Source organism: Phocoena phocoena, chromosome 16 (genome assembly GCF_963924675.1).
Source record: "Phocoena phocoena chromosome 16, mPhoPho1.1, whole genome shotgun sequence".
Classification (NCBI taxonomy): domain Eukaryota; kingdom Metazoa; phylum Chordata; class Mammalia; order Artiodactyla; family Phocoenidae; genus Phocoena; species Phocoena phocoena.
In genome coordinates, this window is record NC_089234.1 from 56,013,732 (window position 1) to 56,030,601 (window position 16,870).

The 16,870-nt window shown below is 44.9% G+C and overlaps 1 protein-coding gene across 25 annotated transcripts in view; it reads left to right on the forward strand.

The window, feature by feature from the left end:
- The window catches only part of KCNMA1 (potassium calcium-activated channel subfamily M alpha 1), a 752,929-nt gene that overhangs the window by 446,759 nt on the left and 289,300 nt on the right, over positions 1 to 16,870 (forward strand). For all 25 annotated transcript variants that reach the window (XM_065894779.1, XM_065894755.1, XM_065894756.1 and 22 more), the window contains 2 exons: positions 5,159 to 5,252; positions 6,104 to 6,215. In XM_065894779.1, coding sequence (XP_065750851.1) covers positions 5,159 to 5,252; positions 6,104 to 6,215 — 206 coding nt within the window. The remainder of the gene's footprint in view (positions 1 to 5,158; positions 5,253 to 6,103; positions 6,216 to 16,870) is intronic.

A 16,870-nucleotide genomic window follows, 5' to 3' on the forward strand; every position in this document is an offset into this window, starting at 1 on the left:
TAGCAATATGCGGGGTGTCACATGCATGAAATTATGAAGTTACCAGCTTGTGGCAGCAAAGGGCTTTGACGTGGAGCACGGTTGAAAATGGGAGATACAGGGTGAGGCTAGGTTTTAGAGGTTTTTCTCAGCCAGACTTGGAATTGATGCATGAGGCAGGAGAGAGCCATGATGGTGGATGAATGACACCTTTTAATTAAATTAATCCGGCAACATTGCAGAGGCGAGACTAGGAGAAGAGTCTGGAATCATGAAGCTTATTGTATTGATTCACGTCTGTAGCGTGTGAGCCTGAACTCTGGTGGTCCATAATCCTGGTGGGAATTGAGAAGGCTCCATCCAATTTAAAAAGGGACTCACCACAAGAGTGAGGAGAATTTAAATGTTGGAAATGATTTCACAAAGTGCTATTTTCCTCAGCTAGTCCCTTCCCTCTCATGTGGTTATTTATTAAATTATCTCGGATATTTGCTGCTGCTGCTGTTCCTAAAACGCTTAACATTTCTTTCTCCCTCAGAAGTGACGGTCTCCATAACCTCTCCCAATCCAGCCCTCATCATTTTTCCTTTTAATCTTAAACTGAAAATGTGCTCCTCAGGCACTCTCTGGTTGTTAATTGGAATGTCATTGGTGAAGCTTGCATGGCGGCATTGTAATTACTTCCCTGTATTGTCTTAATTCCGCACCACCCCCATCGCCCTGTTCACACCTGAAAATGATAGTCTCTATTCAGCCCCTTGATCTCAGCACTTAGTTAAGCGGTAGGCAGGTGGTTGTCTGGGGATGGGCTCCAACGCTTAATCCTCTTTGTTCAGGTCTGAATAGGAGTCACCTTGAGCAGCAACACCTGTAAGGAGTGTGTAGTTGCAGGAAAGTTCTTCAACAGCGGTGGTTCTCAAAGTGGGGTCCCCGGCTCAGCAGCAGCATCTGGGAAATGCAGATCCTCAGGACCCCATACCAAGCCAACTGTATCAGGAGCTCTGGGGGTGGGGTCCACCAGTGTTTTTTAACAAGCCCTCCAGGTGCATGCTAAAGTTTGAGAAACACTGTTCTGGAGAAATATTTTCAAAGGGTTGGAAAGCCAGCCTCAGAGGGTTAGGAAAACAGACTTCAGAAAATACCAGGGAGGTTTTAGAGGCTGAGAAGAGAGGCAGTTACTTCCTTCTTGGAGATGATACGGGCATCACAACTGCTAGAAGTGAGATTTTTGTCCTTAGCCCCCAGCCCCTTAAAAGAAAACCTGGGTAGTCATTGCTTGCCTCATGCTGTGGAAAGATAAGTTCTGAAGTCAGTCTTCAAGAAGGACTGCTGGATCTCCCTGCTCAGAGGTCTTCGTGGGATACTGTGTCATTAAATAGGTGAAAAAAGAGATATATTTCCCACTTGGGTGAGTCTCATTTTCCTCTGTAGAGACATCTAAATAGTTAGATTATGCTTACTTGATGGTCAAGAGGGAACAAGGGTTCGTATTCCAACCTGTTCTATGCTGGAAGTTTATGCCATCAGGAGCAGCTTTTTATTGAGGTTCTTTTGAAGGTGCCCCAATCATAGAGTCCTGATCAAAATGCTAAATTTGCCTAAGGTTTTAGTATCACACTTGATCCATGGACTATGGGAGCCTGGTAATGAACAGTCCATCAGCTTACCAAGTATCTTATCTTCTCTAATTAGTAAGTCATTAGTTAACCAAGAGCAATTTAGGGAAAGTCAGTTCTACTACCAGGTCTAGTGTTTTTATCTCAGTTCTTAAAACTCTTATTTATTTATTTTTTTTCTGTTGGCAACATATGTCCATAAAAAGCCTGTTCTGATGTGGGCATGCCTCATTGGAATGGCGATCCACATTGAAGTGTGTAATTCAGAGTCAGTTTCCTTTGTAGAAAAAAATAGTGATTTCTAGCTCTTAAAATTTCTAGACAAGGAACTCTTCTATTTTACACAAGAAGGAAGAGTTTGTATTTCCTTCTCCGTCCTACAATGAGCATTAATCATTAAGATAAAATCTCTTTGGGAGGAAAATAAATCCTGGCTGATATGGCCAATCCTTTTGTTGTTGAATTCTGTATTTTCTTTTTATAAGATCAATGAACTTCTCCCTGGGTTGTTTCCATTTGGGGAATGAAATGATGGGGCTTTAGAATCTCTGCTCTGTGGTCTTTGATTGTGTGAGTCCATGGACTAAAGGCACTCAGAGGATTTATCTTAGAGGGGATCCTGATAAACCGTTCTGATGCCACTTGAGAAAACTAGGCAGGACATTTCTCCTTGGGCTCTTACGGCAAGCAGGAAAGAGCTGAGAGAGATAGAAACCAGACTCCCTGATCACTCTGGTCCTACTGGGTTCCTGGGGGCTGGCCCTCTTCTGTTGCAGAGTTTCCTGCTTCTCTCCCCCTTCTTCATCTTAGTGAAGTGGCTCACGTTACTGGTGAGTTTCAGCCAGAGGGAAAGCCTCCAGCGCACCAGGAGCATAATTCACTTCCTTTATTGTTTCAGCTCAAAGTCTAAGACTCAAGAAATGATATAAAAGGATGATTAAATCAGTTCTCTAAAGTTTTGAATAAAAGACTAGAGGAAAGGTCTATTTTGGTTTCAACATTGTTCTCTGTAAGTCAGGAGTGCTGTTGAGGTATATTTTTCAACAGAGTGTCCTTTAGCATCAAGCCCTCTCATTGCTACCTTTGGGGATGGGCAATATAGGAGGGAACAGCAGAAATGACAAGGAAGTCAAGAAACAGTGCAAATAAGTTGCTACAGCCTAATTCCTTATACTCTTTCAAACATCTACTTCCATTTGTGTCGAACTGAAATATCCTCAATGGCATTGAGCTAACATCTCTTCCCCCACTGTTCCATTCTCTTCCACAGCCTAGCAAATACTCTCCCTGCTTGATGTATTTCAAGGTTACTGCAAAATTAACTACAGAAGCAGTGGAATTAATAGGAGCTAGGGAACTCATAGGGCCCTCAAATATACCACCAGTAACTATTGTGAGAGCAATAGTAAAGTTATTGTGTGGCCTTGGTGAAGTGATACTGGGTTTTCCATAATAGACTTGAGAACCAAGACTTTCCGTCCCCTGAATTGTGTACACATCAGTCTTGATGAAAACGAATTTATAATGCACAGCTAAGTCACTGCTGGCACAAGGGAAGACATGAGTGCAACACAGTATTTACCAACAGAGCCCCCCCCATCCTCAGTCTTTCTCTCTCTCTCTCTCACACTCACTCACTCACTCACTCTCTCACACACATACACACACACACACACACACACACACACAAACACTGTTTACTCTTCACTACTTCTGTAGCACGTCATACCAGTGGCTCACATAGCACAGAGCTGCATTGTCTCTTCATCCCTTGGGATCTGTAGTGGACTTCTGGTCAACCTAGTTCATGTACTTCTTTTCCTTGCAGCTAGAGTAGCTAAGAACTCTGACACATGTGGACCTTGTGGGTCTTGTTCTTGAAACAAAACAAAATGCCATCGTGGCTTGGGAATTGTAGAAGTGTCACTTGTTAACCCCAGGCCTGAATTCTCCTTTTTTCATTGAATCAATACCTGAGTAGGAGGCCAGGCAAAGAGCAGGGTGGGCTGTCGTGTTCAGTCTCTTTTGCTCCTGCCTCCTTTCAGCATTGGATTAAGCAAACTCCATGCTGTCTCTCCTCCCACTTTCCCTTAGTGAAAACCTAGCAGTTGCCATTTCCTTTATGCAAGAACTGTTTTTCAGTGTTTGTTTTTTGTTCAGTCCGCTTAGTTTGTAAATGCAAATGTAGATTCCTCTTCATGCTTGTCTGGACGGTTTTCCACGTATTTGTGATTTGGGAGATGACAAAGGGCATGTTTGACTTGCAATACAGTTGAAGAATGGATAAATTCGGTGCATGTAACATGATCGGAGAATCCCACAGACGGACTCACCCTGCCTTTAAGTGGGCCCTGCATTCTCATAGTGCACAGATTCCTGCCTGTTGAACAACCAAGCACTGCCGTTACAGAAGTACAGCTATACTAACTGGTATCGTGTACAGCAATTTCCGAAGTGGTGATACTCGGAAATCCTCCATCCTGCACTTCTCACGCTAGCCCTCTCCTGGCCCGGAGGTCCATGTTGCTTCCCATCTGGGGAAAGTATTTTACTTCTCTCCATCCTCCCTTCTGTCCCTCACCTCACCTTCTTGATGTTCCTGGCCTGAGTAGAACCATGTGCTTACTGATAACAGTATACTGTGACTTTTCATTCACAGCTTTGAAAGGCTTATGAGGCTTTCCTGCTTCCCACCCAGCCCAAACCTTGGGACTTTTCACACTCGATCCTCTGATCGGTTTGATGCAGGAAAGCACATGGAAGCCATGTACCAGTTTGTATAGTCGTACACTTTTGAACTGCCTACTCTTGAACAAAGTAGAGTGTGCTGGGGATTCGCACTGGCTGCTTGACACACGCAAAGGCAATTAACCTGCATGCCAAAAAAAAAAAAAAATTAACCCTTAGAGTACTGCTTCAATATATTGGTTTAATGGTCTTGAATTTTACCATTTGGGCAACGCTTCTTTCCCCAGATCAGAGTGCTGCATTTAAGTCCACATTTAGTCCAGCCAGAACATCAAGGAGGATCCTCTCCTCCACAGCTTTCCTGAGATGCTCCTGGGTCCTTTCTTATTAATCAACTGATGGCTTTTAAAAGGTCTAAAACACAGCCATTGTGTTTAATTGAAAATGGGCTTCATTTCTAATGTGCCGGAGAGTAGGAGGGACTGCTTTTAGCTTACATTTGTGTCCTCTAAAAGAAGTCAGTTCTTTAAGGGTTAATATGAAATTGAGGAATTTGGTGGTTTCTTCTGCTTGTCCTTCCTCCAAGGTCTCTGCATGATCCTCTTTAGATTCTTAGCTCAACTGTTGAATGTTGATGAGAATAATATATGTATAAAATGATGAAAACAAATAAAAGAACAAAAGACTGTATGGTTGAATGGAAAGACCCCTTGGCACTGCTTGCTTGATGATCACAGGGGGTAGAAAGACCAAATGTTTTATTTTATGAACGTTCATTTTGTCCTCTCCCCCAAGCACCACCACTGCACAGCAATGTGGAAGACTTGACGATGCCTTTCATTTACCTCTTGCTTTTTCTTCTTCCTGTCTAATAGCCCAATAGAATCCTGCCAGAATTTCTACAAAGATTTCACATTACAGATCGACATGGCTTTCAACGTGTTCTTCCTTCTCTACTTTGGCTTGCGGGTAAGTTTGAACAACGCTGCTCAGTAGCACGATGAGGCATGCAAGTCTTATACCCAGGGACCATTCCGCATCAGCCATCCACTCCCGCAGGCAAGATAAAGCCCAGTGTTTCCAGGGGAGACGATAGATCCGCATTCTGATTTTCTGTGAGAGAGCCCTTTCCTTAGCTCAGCATTCCTGAAGTACCTGTTAATTTTGTTCCGAGCAGGAGAAATAGGCATTGAAATAACTATTACACCTCTACTGGTCTACTGCTTTTCATCTCTCTAGTCACGCATGAATGCATGGTTACCTTAAATAGGAGGGAAGAAAACCTTCTCCTCTTAAAATTATGCTTATCAGTGCTCACTTAGCTGAATCCTGAGAGGACAGTGAGTTGTGAGGGTTGAATCAAGGGGCTAGATTGGCAGAATTTGCGGCTTGGGGGATTTATACTAGACCCTGTTTATGAAGGGAGCTGTACAGAATGTAGATTACAGAGATGGTGTGTGTGAATGAATGCATACATATATGCTTTATTTATAGTTATATTTATATTAGAGACTTGAAGAAAGGTGAGATAATTCAAACTTCCCTATGATGCCGTTGAAAACCACAGAAAAACATACTACCTGATCTTTCTCCAAGGCTAACATAGCTTACAGTCAGTCTCTAGAAAAGACTAGAGAGTGTATGCAAATTCGAAGACAAAAATAGCATGTGATTGGTGTAGATATAAGAAGAATATAAACTCTCCCTCCAGGCCTCCGTGAAAAAGCAGAACGTACCCTTTGGCAAAAGAGTATAGTTTGAATGCCGGCACCATGCTTCTCATTGTTTTTTTTCTCTCTCTTCTTTTTTCTTTCCCCCAGTTTATTGCAGCCAACGATAAGCTGTGGTTCTGGCTGGAAGTGAACTCTGTAGTAGATTTCTTCACGGTCCCCCCCGTGTTTGTGTCTGTGTACTTAAACAGAAGTTGGCTTGGTAAGTCAATCTCTCTTCCTTCCTTCTTACTGGTTTCTGAGCCCTGGCTGAAATATAGAATCTGGTGCATGTGGGGTGCATCAGAGGACTGGGAATCCACAGAAGGAAAGTTTTGTGGATTCATATGAACAACTCCTGGAGTTTTAGAGGTTGACGGTGAGAGTTCTCTTGGAAGCAAGCAGTAGCCCAGAAGGATGTGTAAGTGAGTGCTTCAGAGAATGTTTTATCATTGTGGAAGCCCAGCGGCCATCACTATCACAGCCAGGACCTCTTCATTCATGGTTCTGTCACTTTTCATTCAATTGGGAGTCAGGACTGGATGAAGAAGCCCATGGGCACAAGGCCAGCTTTCTGAGTAGCTGATTCAGGTGCCCCAGAAGGCCTGCCTGCCAGAGTTAGCTTCTGTCTCCTTCTTAGTTCTGTGATGAGTGGGTGCTGCATGGTTTCTTTACAGTTGTGAGTTCCCTTATGGGGTGGGAGATGAGGTAAGTGTCTAGGGTCACCCTCACCTTGAGGGAGATCAAGCTCCTTTCCTGTGTTAAAGGAAGAGCTTTTGCTGGAGCTGTGTTCACACCTCACTTCCTGTGTCTGCTTGGCAGGTCACTTCCTGTGTCAGGATTAGGACAATTTGGTGGGAAAAGTAAGTAGCTCAGAGGATGGTCATGACAGCCAAAGGCTTAGAGAGACAGCTTCGGGGTTCTCTTTGCCACGCTGAATAATCTCAGAGTGTTTCTGCTGTCACGGGTCTACAGGGGAAGAGGGGAGACTGAAACAGGACTCAGAGGACTAGTTGTGGGATCCTTCTGTCTTTATTTTCAGAAATTTTTGGTCTTAACCTATTTTTTTCCAAAGTAATGTGTATATATATATATGTATACATGTATGTGTGTGTGTGTATATATATATATATACATGTATAAAATAATATCAACATTCAAAGATGCATAATGAAAATACTAAGTGTCTCTTCCGCCCGCATCCATCACTGCCCTCTCCCTGGGATGCTCAGCGTTATAGACTTTCACATCTTTCCTTCATGCTGGTTTCACCACAAACAAACACGGATGTGCACACATAATAGTGTTTTAGAGGTGGTGGTCTTTGTACAGAATCCTTGTCTCAGTCACATTGCACTGCAGTTTGGCTTTCTTACTAACTGATAAATGACAGCCATCCCTTCAGCTCTGTAATGATTCATTCTATGACAATTGCACAAAATCCCATACGTTGCTGTAGTGCGTTTATTCAGCCATGATCCAAATGATGCACCACGTGATGGTTTCCTTTTCTGCTGTAAACAATGGCTTAGTCAACACTCATCCACATATCTGTACAATTGTATCTCTAGATAGAATTCCTGGAAGAGGACTTGCTGGATCAAAGAGAATGTATATTTTCGTTTGTGAAGATATTAATGGAGAACCTTTCAAAAATGTTGCATCAAGATATGCTTCTGCTAGCAGTATGTTTTGATGTCCTTGCTAGCACTGTGAATTTATTATATACCTAGTAGCAAGTATTTTAAAAATAAGTATCTTTTATATACAATGTATGCAGTAATCACATACATACACGCATGTGTGTATCTCTGTGTGTGTATCTTATTTGGATTCTCTTTTCTACTAGGTTTCTCATTAGCATTGTATTCAGTTGCTCAATGGAAATGTTTTCCTTCCTGATCTGAGGGGTACTTGCTTAGATGGGGTTTTCTTGCCAGCACGATGAGACCATTAGAGCTGCAGACCGATCTGAGAAACATCCTGAGTGTTTGTTTGTTCATTTGCTCTGGTGCCTGGGGTCCCAGCCGTTTCAGCTGAGCTCTTAACCAGCCTTGTGACCTGAGGAACTCACTCTTCTTCCCTCAGCCTGTTGTTTTTCATCTGTGAAACAGAGGTTGGGTTAGACAATCGCTAAGGTTCTTTCATTTCAGAAAATCTCTAAGCCTCTTGCATCATTCATGGGAAATTTGAGAAAATTTGGAATCTTGGTTGTTGCAGAGGACTGGGAACTTAGTGAATTAAATCACCAACGTACCTGGGTCAAGATTATGTATGGACTGCTAACCGGGGCTCTTTGTAAACCATCCCGTTGTGAAGAGTTCACACAAATACACCCCCAAACAAACAGACAAGGAACGAAGGAAGGGAGAGTGGGAGGGAGGAGAGAGAGAGAAAGAGAGAGAAGGGTGGAGGGGGGAAAGGAAGAAGGAAGGAGGAAGAAAAGGAACCTGCCTTCTCTTCCTGGCTGTGTTCTAATGCCTCTGCGCGCTTGAACAAACACTCACTTTTCTGGACCCTCAGTTTTCCCATCAGAAAAATGGGAGGTTTAGACTAAATTACCTTCCAGCCCTCATACTTCCCGAATCTGAACTTTATGTCAGGGTTCCTTGTGGTCCTAGAAGATGGAGAGGACCCCTACTCTGCAGCTGGTAGGGCTCGCCCCAGGTCAGGGTGCGGAGCCAGGTTTCCTTGCTGTGAGTGAAACACTCCCTGGAGTCTTAGTGTTGGGAGGACTTGGATGTTGTAAAAAACAACCCAGGCCTTTTTGTGGATGATGTCATCCTGATTTTTGGAGGTGTGTTCTGATCTAGTGAAAAATCAATCTGAGAGAACAGAAAAATGGAAGAGAGAGAAGAGAGGGGAGGGGAGGGATAAATTAGGAGTTTGGAATTAGCAGATGCAAACTACTGTACATAAAATAGATAAACAGGGCTTCCCTGGTGGCGCAGTGGTTGAGAGTCCGCCTGCCGATGCAGGGGACACGGGTTCGTGCCCCGGTCTGGGAAGATCCCACATGCCGCGGAGCGGCTGGGCCCGTGAGCCATGGCCGCTGAGCCTGCGCGTCCGGAGCCTGTCCTCCGCAACGGGAGAGGCCACAACAGTGAGAGGCCCGCGTAACGCATAAAAAAAAAAAAAAAAAAAAAAAAAAAAAAAAAAAAAAAAAAAAAAAAAAAAAATAGATAAACAACAAGGACCTACTGTATGGTACAGGGAACTATATTCAATATCCTGTAATAAACCATAATGGAAAAGAATATATATGTATATATATACATGTATATATATATATAAAACTGAATCACTTTGCTGTACACCACAAACTAACACAACATTATAAATCAACTATAGTTCAGTTAAAAAAAAAAAAAAGAGGGCTTCCCTGGTGGCGCAGTGGTTGAGAGTCCACCTGCCGATGCAGCAGACACGGGTCCGTGCCCCGGTCTGGGAAGATCCCACATGCTGCGGAGCGGCTGGGCCCTGTGCGCCATGGCCGCTGAGCCTGCACGTCCGGAGCCTGTGCTCTGCAACGGGAGAGGCCACAACAGTGAGAGGCCCGTGTACCGCAAAAAAAAAAAAAAAAAGAGAGAGGGAGAAAAGAGTAATGAGAGACACTTTGCTTCAGTTGTGGTTGCTCTTCAAAAAAAATATGCTCTAGAATGTGCTTTAGTTCGTTCGTGAATTGAACAACGTTTATAAAGCAGCTACTATGTGCCAGGCACTTTTCCAGATGATTAGGAAACAACAGTGAATAAAATAGGCAGCACTCCACCCTCTGACATTGCAGTGGGGAAAGAACAGGAAACAACAAGCCTAATAAGTAAGTAAACTACATAGTATGTTAGGAAGCGTAAGTGCTATTGAAGTTGGAAACAAAGACCAGCAACCTTTGGGGTATGAAATAATAATAACAACAACTAAGAACCTTTCTCCTCTTGCAGGAGAAAACACGTTTAATGGAATACTTTTGGTTCTTTGGTAACTAAGCCCCTTGGGTAAAATCCAAAACTGGCCTGCCTGTTATGGAAGAGAATTCAGTATAATGATTCAAGGAGGTTCCTGCATCTGATTTAATACGTGGGTTATTACACCGTGAAACAATTATTGTACCAATGAGCTGCCAGAGATAAAATGAACATTCCCATGAGGTATGGCTTATAAAGTAAAAGGAATAATCCCATCAAATAGGGCATTTCAGAAAATGTTGCCCTCCTCCTAGAAAATGAAAAGTACTGGCTGAGGTTTGGGACAAGATGCAGGAAACTGAAGTCTGTCCCAGATCTGCACACACTTCTTGAGCCTGGTCAAGAGCAGAGGGCTGTGCTATAGCTGGCACTGTGGAAGATAAAAAGTGAAATGAACACCACGCCCCCCTTCCCCACTGCCCGTACCTTGTCTGGAGCATAACTTGCATCACGTTTGATTTCCTGTTCTTAATATATGGTTGCATGTTATATAATACAATATTTATTTACTTTTTTGCATGCATCATCTTAGTGCATTGGACAGTATATTAATAAAAACAGCTAGTATTAATTCCAGCTGTGCTATGTGCTGGGCGCTCTGATAAGCCCTTGCAAACGTGAACTCAATCTTCATAGCAAACCTATGAGGTAGGAATTATTGTCCCCATTTTACAGATAAGGAGATGGAGGCTCAAAGAAGTTAACTTTCCTGTCCAGGGTCCTGTAGCCTGGGAGTAGGGAAAGGCGTGCTTTACCCAAGATCTCGTCCGACTTCATGTCCATTCTCTTAGGCTGCTCTTCTGCCTCTGTCCTTACCCTTGAGAGATGCGGGGTTTTGAGGACTGGGTTGGGAATGACTAAGCAGCTTTGGCTGCTTCATGTTGGCATCCCTCTATTTCATCCTATCTCATAGAAGCTTCACTTCAGGCAGGCAGGGAAGGGAAGAGATCTTGCTTAAAAACGCACATAGCTCATGTCTCCTTTTCTTCTCACTTTTCCTTGTCTACCTCCAGTTTCTAGAACTGCCATTAAGACCAGGGAAACAAATAGAGCTAGCGTGCAGTCTCCTGAGTCCCAGGGTACCCTAGCAACTTGGGGATCGGACCTGCTCCACCTGAGAGGAAGAGAGGGAAACATATATAGGTAGATACTGGGGGCTCCTGCAGGTCCTAGGTCAGTAGAGCTACTTGGATCGGTATCATGTTCTGGGCTCCACCATCTCAATTCACATCGTGCGCAGTCACTTGCCATTGGGTCGCTTTGAGCACAGTCATTTTCCCTGTCTTAAACTCAAGTCTTCTCACCTGTCCAATCGGGATAATAATAGCACTCACCTCAAGGAGTTGTAGTGGGGATTCAGTGAGGTAATGAGTGACCATGTACATAGGACGAGCTTCATGAACAGAAGCCATGATTATCCCCAGCCTCTCTTTCTAACCTCTCTATCATATTTTAAAGTCCCAGAGAAGAAAACAAACCGGAATGGAACCAAAAATAAGGCAGTGGGATGTGAGGACATCCATGTCGGCAGGCAGCAAGGCGCTGCTTATTTTAATTCCTGTTCCCACACACTAGCTTATTCACAAAATCCTCACTAAAATAAATGTACCTTGAAATGAGAGATGAATCTTATTTTGAGACTCGAATAACATGCTCTGGGGAGAACACTTTTGTCTGTTTGTCTCATTCTTGTGCGAACTGTGTCCCCAAGGTAGGTCAATGGGCTGTGCCTCCTTTGTTTATTGATGTTTTTGTTGAGGGTCATCTTGTGGGGTTAAAGGAAGAGAGTGGAGGAAAAGATAATAATACACGCACCAGCCAGTCATTTAACTGGCTGTTATTGAGCACCTACTGTGTACTCAGCCCTGGGATAAGAGGAACACATGCTTGGCCACCTCCTTTCCTAGTTTTACTGTGATTTCCAACATTGCTCCCTCTTCTCTGACTGATGAAATCAGGGTATGGTGAGGAGCCCCAGTCACTGAACTGTGGTCAACTAAACGTGGGCTTCCCTGGTGGCGCAGTGGTTGAGAGTCCGCCTGCCGATGCAGGGGACACGGGTTCGTGCCCCGGTCTGGGAAGATCCCACATGCCGTGGAGCGGCTGGGCCCGCGAGCCACGGCCGCTGAGCCTGCGCATCCGGAGCCTGTGCTCCGCAGCGGGAGAGGCCACAACGGTGAGAGGCCCGCGTAACGCAAAAAAAAAAAAAAAACAAAACCTAAACGTGCTTCTCTAGTCTGTGTTAGACCTGGCCTTAGACCTTAGACCCTTTAGCAAACTCTGCTGGAAAATAGAAAACTCTGCTAAAAAAGAGAAAAAGTGAGTTAGCGCTCAGTCATAGGGAAATTAAAATGATGTAGAGTATCTGCTTATAAATACGTGCCTGAGCAGTCCCTTTTTGTGGCAAAAGGTGATAAAAACAGGACTGTTAAAAAAAAAAAATACAGGTCCTTAAAAACAACAACAACGACAGGACAAAACATAGTTCCTGTTTGAGACCAAGGTTTCAATTTAGTTTGGGAACCAAAATAAACACTCATGCAACAACAGCAGGTAGCACTATCGGCTATCTAATTACGTCCGAAATTGCGAGGTCCGGGCTGTAAGGGCTGTGGCAGTTCAGAGAAGAAAGAGCTCACGTGGGTGGAGGAAAGCGGGGAGGCTTCGGGGGGCTGGGGCTCGGCTGAGGCTTGTGGCGATGGGTGAGACAGGCAGAGTGGGAAGCAGCGAGCGCCCTGTGCCGGAGAGGAGCCTGCCCTGTCTGGAGAATGGCAGGGGCCCACGGATGGTAATACCACCTGAGATAAGAAAGCGTTTTTACGGCGTGCCAGGTATCAGTCTCACAGCCCTGCCAGGTGGATGCGCTTGTGTCCTGTTGCTGCAGGAACAAATTGCGGCAGATGTCGCGCCTTAATACGTCTGTTACCTTACCGTCACGCGGGTTAGAAGTCCACCGTAGGTCTCTCGGCGCTGACATAAAAGTGTCTTCAGGGCTGTGCTCCTTCTGGAAGCTCCAGGGAAGATTCCATTTCCTTGCTTTTTCCAGCTTCCAGAGGCAGCCACAGTGGGCTGAGTTCTCACACTGCCTCTCTGATCTTTCTTTCTGTCCTCACCTCTCTCTGCCTCTCTTTTCTGCCTCCCTCTTCTACTTTTAAAGACCCTCGTGATGACATTGGATCCATCTGGATAACCCAGAGTAACCTCCCCATCTCAAGGTCAGCTGATTGGCAACCTTAATTCCCCTGCTATCTTAGTTGCCTTTTGCCGTGTGAGTTATCATGTTCACGTGTGCTGGGTGTTAACATGAACATCTGTGGGGGCATTGTTCTGCCTACTGAAAGGGGTATTCCTGTTATTCCCATGCTGCCAAAGAGGAAACTGAGGCTCATAGAGGGTAAGTGACTTGCCCAAAGTCATAGAGAGCCAGGAACTGTTAAGTTGGGACCCATGCCCCTGTTCAGACCTGTCAAGTGGCTCTACATAGCGCTGTGGAGTCCAAAAGCTCTAGTAGGCATTGAGGGCCCTCTGTGCCCTTGACTCTTTGCACTTTTCCAGTCTATCATGGGAGGAGACCCACGGGGAGATCTTGTTTGGAACCAGAGAATTTACCCCTCCCTGCATTTCTGTCTAGCAATGAGTTTTGTTTTTGTTTTTCTTGGGAACAGATGAATTACTAGATAGATGTGCCTGTTATCATTGTACTCAAGCAAGTTACAGAGGTCTGGGCACCCCTTCCTGTGAGGCTGTAGTAACCGAGAAGAACGTGTTTGGTCTGCATGTCCTTTGCTTAAAAGCCCTCTTTCCTTAGAGCTCATGCTTTCTTGCCTTTTTGGAATTTACTTACGAGTAGAGAGGAATGGAATTGGAGAATGCCAGACGAGTGAGTGAGTTGTGATGGTCTGTCACCATTTTCCCAAGGAAAGCAGTGTGCAGGGTCAGAGCCCCACTCTCCCCTTTAGTGATCAGTCTTTCAGCGGGGCTCGGCTGAAGGGCCAGGAGTCTCTTGTGTTGTCCATCCACTTTATAGGGCGTCTCGCCCCAAGGCCCCTCCTTTGCTTGAGGAATCCCACAACAGGTGGGGTGAGGTTCATATCAGAACCTTCATTAACTAAACTCTGCATTGGGGGAGAGTAATCAAGAATGAAAGCCTTTGGCTGGTTTCACTTTCTGGACATCAGTAGTTTTTAGTGTATTGATATTCAAAACAAAAAACAAAACCAAAAACCGAGTGTGATTTGGGCAGAGAGTGGAGGCCGGTGCCAGGCACTCAGCCCTGCCTCTCTTTCTCCTTAGACTTCCAGCTGCAGCCCCACCAGGCTGCATCTGCCCTGCTCGCCTTCCCTCGTCCCTGCCTCAGGAAGTAAGTTTTTTCCCTGCTGCTCTGAATGTCATCTCCTCCGGAATGCACAGCTCTAACCCCACCTCCTGTGGGAAGCTTTCCCATCCTCCCAGCTGGAATGAATTCTTCCCTGACCTTTATTTCCTTTGCTCTTGCGATTAATGTTGTAAGAGCTGTATAATCAGTCTGTTTTCTACTCACAGTTCGAATTCAACTTCTGTGGGTATCGTGGCAGAGACCTTGACCATCTTGTGTTTTTGCTGTGTTCCCAGTGTCTGGAACAGTGCCTGACACACAGTTTGTGCTTGTTGAGTGAATAGGTGTCTTCTTACACTAATGATAATAATGAACTGATTGCTTATTAAGAGCAGACACGGGGCTCAACAATTCATAGGCATTACCTCAGTCAGCATTTACAGCAACTCAATGAGTAAGTCCTGTTAGTCCAATTTTACAGTTTAGGAAGCTGAGGTTTGGGGATTAGGTAACTTCCCCAGGTAGTAAATGGTGGATCCAGGACTCAGCCCAGGTCAGTCTGATTCTGGAGTTGGTGCTTTAAAAATGACTAAGCCAGTGCTTCCCGAAGTGTGGTTGCCAGACCAGCATCATCAGCATCACCTGAAAACTTGTTAGAAACGCAGATTCTTAGAACCCAACCCAGACCCGGTGGATCAGCAACTCTGAGAGCTTGATCCAGCAACCCGTGTGTTTCGCAAGCCCTCCTGGTCATCCTGATGTCCGCCGAGTTTTGAGAACCACTGTCCTAGTCTGTGCTCGGGTGGTTTGCAGATTTGGTTGTCTCTTAGAATCCCTGAAGAGCTTTTAAAACTCAACCATGTTCAGGCCAAACCTCCAACCAATTAGATGGGAGGATCTGGGTTGGGAGTGGGGGAGTGACCCAGGCTTAGCATTTTTTTTTTTTTAACACTCCCCAGTTGCATCTAAAGCACAGTAAGGATGAGAACCACTTGGATATATGTGTATCTTCTAACTATGACTGTCGAATGAATTCCTCCCTAGAAGGGTGCTTCCTAAGCTTCAGCGTGCACATGAGGCACCAGGAGATCTTATTCGAATGCAGTTTCTGATTCAGGAGGTGTGGGGTAGGATCAGAGACTCTGCATTTCTACAAGCTCCAGAGGACGCTAATGGGCGCTGGCCTGGGGACCAGACTTTAAAGTAGCAAGGCTTTCCAGCCTAGACCGTGCTATCCAATAGGGGAGCCACTAGCCACATCTGACTATCTAAACGTAGATTAAAATCAAAATTAAATAAAATAAGAACTCAATTTTTCAGTCATACTGGCCACATTTCAAGTACTTAAGAGATCCACGTGACTAGTGGCTAAGGTAGTGGACAGCACAGATAGAGAACGTTTCCACCGTCGTAGAAAATTCTCTTGGACACCGCTGCTCTCGGATGTGAGTCTTGTGTTGGAAAGTACCGTGGACTTTTACTTTTTGTACCTCTGGGACATTCTTGCATGCAGTGGAAGCTTAACAAATGTTTATTGAAGTTATTTTTAGTGGAAGGTCCAATGGTACCAAGTCTGTATAGAAACGAAGTAATTAACTTTCTTGGACGGATGCTAGGGAATTCATTAGTATGGTGTCAGTGAAACCCCTCACCACCCTACCCAAATGGAATTAAATGTACGCAAGGCCGGAGTAGGCAAAAAGGTATAATAGAGGCCCTGGCACCAGCCCCAGCTTCATCGCCAGGACTCTTACTGCAGCCGAAATGACCTTTTGGGCTCTGAAAAGAAAGGACTCTGGTTCCCCCTACAGGACTGTCCTGCAGTTTGCTGGATTAGCGTGAGATTAAGTCAGATGGAAGAGGAAAGGGCGACATGTGAACTCAAACTCAAAACGGGCAGTTTGTGGCTAGCAGAGGGGTGGGTAGGCTCACTTTGCCCTCCCATAAGGTACCTGGAATCTGATAACTTGACTCAACCACGATGACCAAGGGGGTTCCAGGTCACAGTGCCCAAGGTGTGGAAGGAAGGGCCTTGAGAGTCCCCAGAGGTCACCTACTCCATAACTGAGGCGGCTGGACTTTCAACTCCTACATCTAGATTCTCTAAAGCCCAAAGCCTTCTAAGTAAACCCTTCCCTATAGTCAGTGGTTTCATTTAAAATAATAATAATAAAGCAAATTAAAAGTGTGACTTCTCTTTTTGGGGTCTGATGTCTTTGGGGGCAGAAGGAGGTTGAGAGAGAGAGAGAGATAGCTTTAAAAGAGAAAGGTCTGGGCTTCCCTGGTGGCGCAGTGGTTGAGAGTCCGCCTGCCGATGCAGGGGACACGGGTTCGTGCCCCGGTCTGGGAAGATCCCACATGCCGCGGAGCGGCTGGGCCCGTGAGCCATGGCCGCTGAGCCTGCGCGTCCGGAGCCTGTCCTCCGCAACGGGAGAGGCCACAACAGTGAGAGGCCCGCGTAACGCATAAAAAAAAAAAAAAAAAAAAAAAAAAAAAAAAAAAAAAAGAGAAAGGTCTGTAACCAGAGTAGTGATAGATGTGTTCACATTATACATTTATATGTACGTGTATGTATATGTGTATACGTGCATATACAAT